The sequence below is a fragment of the Myotis lucifugus genome, unplaced genomic scaffold (assembly GCF_000147115.1).
Source record: "Myotis lucifugus unplaced genomic scaffold, Myoluc2.0 scaffold_351, whole genome shotgun sequence".
In the NCBI taxonomy this organism is placed as follows: domain Eukaryota; kingdom Metazoa; phylum Chordata; class Mammalia; order Chiroptera; family Vespertilionidae; genus Myotis; species Myotis lucifugus.
The window spans coordinates 545446-550260 of NW_005871399.1; the positions used below are offsets into that span (position 1 = coordinate 545446).

The 4815-nt window shown below is 57.7% G+C and overlaps 1 protein-coding gene across 1 annotated transcript in view; it reads left to right on the plus strand.

Annotated features, from left to right (window-relative positions):
• Positions 1-4623, plus strand: part of CLEC2L (C-type lectin domain family 2 member L) — a 6840-nt gene extending 2217 nt beyond the window's left edge. Inside the window, 4 exon segments of the mRNA XM_023764818.1 lie at positions 727-801; positions 3034-3200; positions 4452-4505; positions 4507-4623. Coding sequence (XP_023620586.1) covers positions 727-801; positions 3034-3200; positions 4452-4505; positions 4507-4557 — 347 coding nt within the window. The 3' untranslated portion in view covers positions 4558-4623.
• The last annotated feature ends 192 nt before the right edge of the window (positions 4624-4815 follow it).

Sequence of the window (4815 nt, forward strand, 5' to 3'; positions counted from 1 at the left end):
CCTGGTTGTGGGCTCAATCCCCAGTGGGGACGTGCAGGAGGCATGCCCCATCCATGTTTCTCTCTCATCGATGTTTCTTTCCCTGGAATCAATAAAAACATATTTTTTTTAGAAAAAGAGGGTTGAGGGTGTAGACGTGGGCAGATTTCAGGACCTCGCCTTGGGGGAGCAGAGCTTTGGGAGCAAAGACCCAGCCGCAGGGCTGGGAGGGTGGGCTGGGCCATTTCAATGAGTCTGTGTGGCTGAACAGGGACATAGAGAAACAGCAAGAAATTAAAGCTTAGAAAGCTCTATTGACCTATGAATCAGAAAGTCACAGTTCGATTTCCAGTTAGGGCACATGCCCAGGTTGCGGGCTCAATCCCCAGTCGGGGGTGTGCTGGAGGCAGCCAATTGATGATTTTCTGTCATCATTAATGTTTCTCTCTCTCTCTCCCTTCCTCTCTGCAATCAATAAAAATATGTTAAAAAAAACCCCACAAAAAACTCTGCGTGCCACAGGAGGAGTTCAGGTGCGGAGCTCTGGAGGGAGGGGAACGTGGGAGTCAGGGCTGGGCTCTGGAACAGCCCCTCTCAGGCCTGAGTGAGATCAGAATCACCGGGAGCGCTTGTGACCGCCCAGACGGCTGGCCCCACCCGAGTTCCTCACTCCTGGGACGTGGGGCTGGCTGTGGCGATTGGTGGTGAGTGGGTGGCCTGGAATCGAACCCTTTTTCTTCTCCTCAGACACCACCACCCGTCTCCTGCTCGGAGCCATTGCCGTCCTCCTGTTCGCCATCCTGGTGGTGATGAGCATCTTGGGTGAGCATGGATGTCGGGGCATTTATGCGGTTCAGTGTACCACCTCCTCCGAGGCGTGTCTAAGCAGGTCAAGAGAAGTTCCCGGTGTACCACGAATTCTATGGGGGACAAAGTGAATAGCAAACCCAGTGTTAGTTCTAGAGGTGATTTAAGCTTAAAATACTCTTTTCACACATCAACTCTACAAGTCCCCTTTACTAAGCGATGCGGGGAAAGTGGAGATGCCGTGAGGACTCAGAGCGAACTCCAGGGGGGTTAGGCAGGCAGTGCTTCTTGGAGATGAGTTTGGGACAAGGGCCTTTAAAGATCACATTCATTCATTCAGGGGACATTTATAGAGGCTGCTGTGTGCTAGGCCCTGGGCGAAGTACTAGAGATTTAAAAAAAGATGTTTGTTATCTCCCTTGTGCAAATATAGAGGTGTTCCTGCCTGGGGTATGGGGGGGTGTGGGGGAGCTTCCCAGAAGGGGAAACACGGGTGCCAGACCCTGATGAATGAATGGGGCCTCCCTCCAGGAAGCAGAGGGAGCAGAACAGCCCAGGGGGTGGGGCCTGAGAGGGGAGGGATGAAGACCAACGGCCCTGTCACTATGGCAGCCACCAGGGAATTTGGCTGCTTTTAATGGACTCAAGGCAACGTATGTCGTGGGGCCAGAAGGGTTTGCAAAGTGATTTGTCTTTAATCTTTGAGACGCACCGTAAAGCCAGAGGTGGGCACCTCCAAGTGGGCAAATTAACCCACTTTTAACACCAGCCCTTGGCAAACCCTCGCCTCAAGGTGTTCATGGTATGTAGGAAAGTGTGTTAATGAAAAAGGTCTGGTGAACCGTTTTCGGCAGCTTAGTTTCCACTGGAAAAGTTGCTACAAATTATATCAGGCTCCTCTTGTCTTGCTGGGGGGTCAGGGAAATGTGTAAAGTAGCACAGTGTGATTTCAGTGAAGTCTCCTCAGAGATCCTTGTGGAGAAGCAGCAGACATGCAGCCACACCAGGGCCAGTAGTCCCGAGGTGACCTGCAGCGCACGGAGCGGGTGTGCAGTGCGCGCTGGTTAACCGGTGTCCGCGTGGCTGGGGTCCCCGCGGGCTGGAGCGCCATCGGCCTGTCTTGGCTCTGTCTGGTCTACGTTTCATCAATCACTTGTATGAAAACAAACAGAATATATGCTTATAGAATGTGTAGGTGATACAATCCAAAGAGGGATGTTGAATGTGACAGACCAGAAAAGAAATCAAGATTAATGTGTATCTTTAAAAACTCAGAGGAGCTAACATGAACGAGATAAACATGGGAGAAATACATGTAAGACCCTTCATTTGGGTTTGAAATTGATTTATACGTGTTCTGGCCCCTGGGGAGACCCCACTTGGAGAGAGATCATATGAAAACAATCAGCGCACGACTTCATTCCTCTTGGCAAGGAGGCCCTTTGAGACTGACAGACGCTCTGGGCTTCCTTCCCAGAACAGTGCGCGTGTGTGCATACGCCCACAGACTCCTCTCTGGCGGGTCTGCAGGCCGGGAGCCCACGGCAGCTGGAAGGCAGCGTGGTGATCCCTGTGGCTGGGGGCGGGCCCATCCGAGCTTCCTGTCTGATGGGAGGCAGCGTTGTGACGATGCGGGCATCCTGTGGTGAGCCAGGCAGGATGGAGAAGGGTCTGGAGGAGAGGCCATGTCTGTTTAAGCCTCGAGAGGGAGGCTGCTGTCCTTCAAGTGGGCGCTCGGGCGACCGGCGTTGCTCTGGGTCACCCCAGAGGCAGATCGCGGGCCAGCAGGTCTAGGTCACGGGAGGGCAGGTGGGAACTCAGAACCGGAGAAGCGCTTCCAGCAGTCAGTGGGGAAGGGCTGCCCCGTTAGCTCATGGGGCCTGGCCAGGGCCCACCGAGCCTGCGGGTGGGTGCCGCCCAGGCTGGAGAGAGGACGCGTCCGTGGCCTCCGCGTCCCTTCTGAATCGGAGTGTCTGGGGTCCCATGCCCTGAAGAGGTCAGAGAGAGAGAGGTGGTCTTAACCCAGGAGCTAACCTGCCACGTCCCCCCTGGTGTCCCGCAGACCTCCCAAATTCCTCTTCCTGCTGCCTTTAGCCACCCACCTTCTCCCTGCCAGGCGCTGTGAGGTGCTCACCTGAGCCATGTCAGTGCGGGGCACCCAGGCGGGGCCGGTGGGGGGAGCCGCGGGGGCAGCGTGGGGTTATGCGGGCGGGGCGCGCTGTGATGCTGACCCCTCTCTTCCTGCAGCTTCCAAGGGCTGCATCAAGTGTGAGGCGCCCTGCCCGGAGGACTGGCTGCTCTACGGCAGGAAGTGCTACTTCTTCTCCGAGGAGCCGAGGGACTGGAACACCGGCCGGCAGTACTGCCACACCCACGAGGCGGCGCTGGCGGTGATTCAGAGCCCCAAGGAGCTGGTGAGCGCTGGGTGGGGGGGCCCTTGGGGACCCTGCCCTGGGACTCGGTGACGTGTTTCCAGAGCCCCCTGAGCCGCCGCACAACCAGCGTGTGCAGTCAGGCCCCTCAGGGTCTGCAGGCCCAGGGGTGGCGTGTCCGCGACTCTGGTCAGGGCCAGCTATGTCGCCGCAGGCTGGGTTGCTGAGCTCAGCTCGGTATTGTCACGTAAGAATGACAAGTGACCAGTGCCCCTAAGAAATCACATCTCATCTCCTAGTCCAACTGGGACCTGAGCTCTTGTGTCACCTCCAAAACGGTTTTATCCACAGACACGTGGGAGAGACAGGGTGTCTGTGGACTGTGCTGGAGTCGGGTGCAGGGTGTGGGGATGCGGGTGCAGGGTGTGGGGATACGGGTGCAGTGGTGTGGGGATGCGGGTGCAGGGTGTGGGGATGCGGGTGCAGTGTGTGGGGATGCGGGTGCAGGGTGTGGGGATGCGGGTGCAGTGGTGTGGGGATGCGGGTGCAGTGTGTGGGGATGCGGGTGCAGTGTGTGGGGATGCGGGTGCAGGGTGTGGGGATGTGGGTGCAGTGGTGTGGGGATGTGGGTGCAGGGTGTGGGGATGCGAAAGGGAGGAGAATCTAACAATCCCTTGTCTCTGATGCACGGAATAATAGCCCCTTCTTCAGAGAAAGGCTAGAGCAGCGGATCTCAACCTGTGGGTCGCGACCCCTTTGGAGTCGAACGACCCTTTTACAGGGGTCGCCTAAGACCATCGGAAAACACATATATAATTACATATTGTTTTTGTGATTAATCACTATGCTTTAATTATGTTCAATTTGTAACACTGAAATTGGGGGTCACCACAACACGAGGAACTGTATGAAAGGGTCGCGGCATTAGGAAGGTTGAGAACCACCGGGCTAGAGGCTGTAGGTAGAGGGACGATCGCCCTGGGCGCTGAGGTTGTCCCAGGTGCCTATGAAGTGGGCGAGCCCAGGCTTCCTGCGAGTCGGGAGCTGGCACCTGGGCTGCTGAGCCAGGGCACCAACCTTGTGCCAGGGTGCCTGGGGCAGGCCCCAGAGCCGGGTCCCCGAGGGGCCACTGCAGGCGGCGGCTGGGCGGTCAATGTGAGTGCAGGGCACGCTCTGACCCTAGGCCTCACTTCTGGGTGCAGTTAGGCGCCCCTCTTGGCGTCTGTATATCTGGGGAGCCCTGAGCAGTCAGGAGACCACACCTGACTGAGCCTGCCTCTTTCCTTGGTGCAGGAATTTATGTTCAAGTTCACGCGGAGGGAGCCCTGGATTGGCCTTCGCAGAGTCGGGGGACGAGTTCCACTGGGTCAATGGGGAGCCCTTCGACCCCGACACGTGAGCTGAGGCTTTGTCTTCGTCCTCTGCCCTGAGCTTAGCCCGGGCAGGGCCTCAACCCCGCACCTCCCGAGGGACCCGCCCGGTGCTGTGCTAGGAGAGCTCCCCGAGGTTCAGCCGTGTGACAGGCCCCTTAACGACATCGCTCTGCTCCATCGCGCCTCCTGCTGCCACCCTGTGACTCCCTTGTCTGTGCAGGGCCTGTCCGCAGGGCTGTGCGGGTCAGCCCCAAGGGCAGGGAGGAGGGTCCGTGCCTGGACGT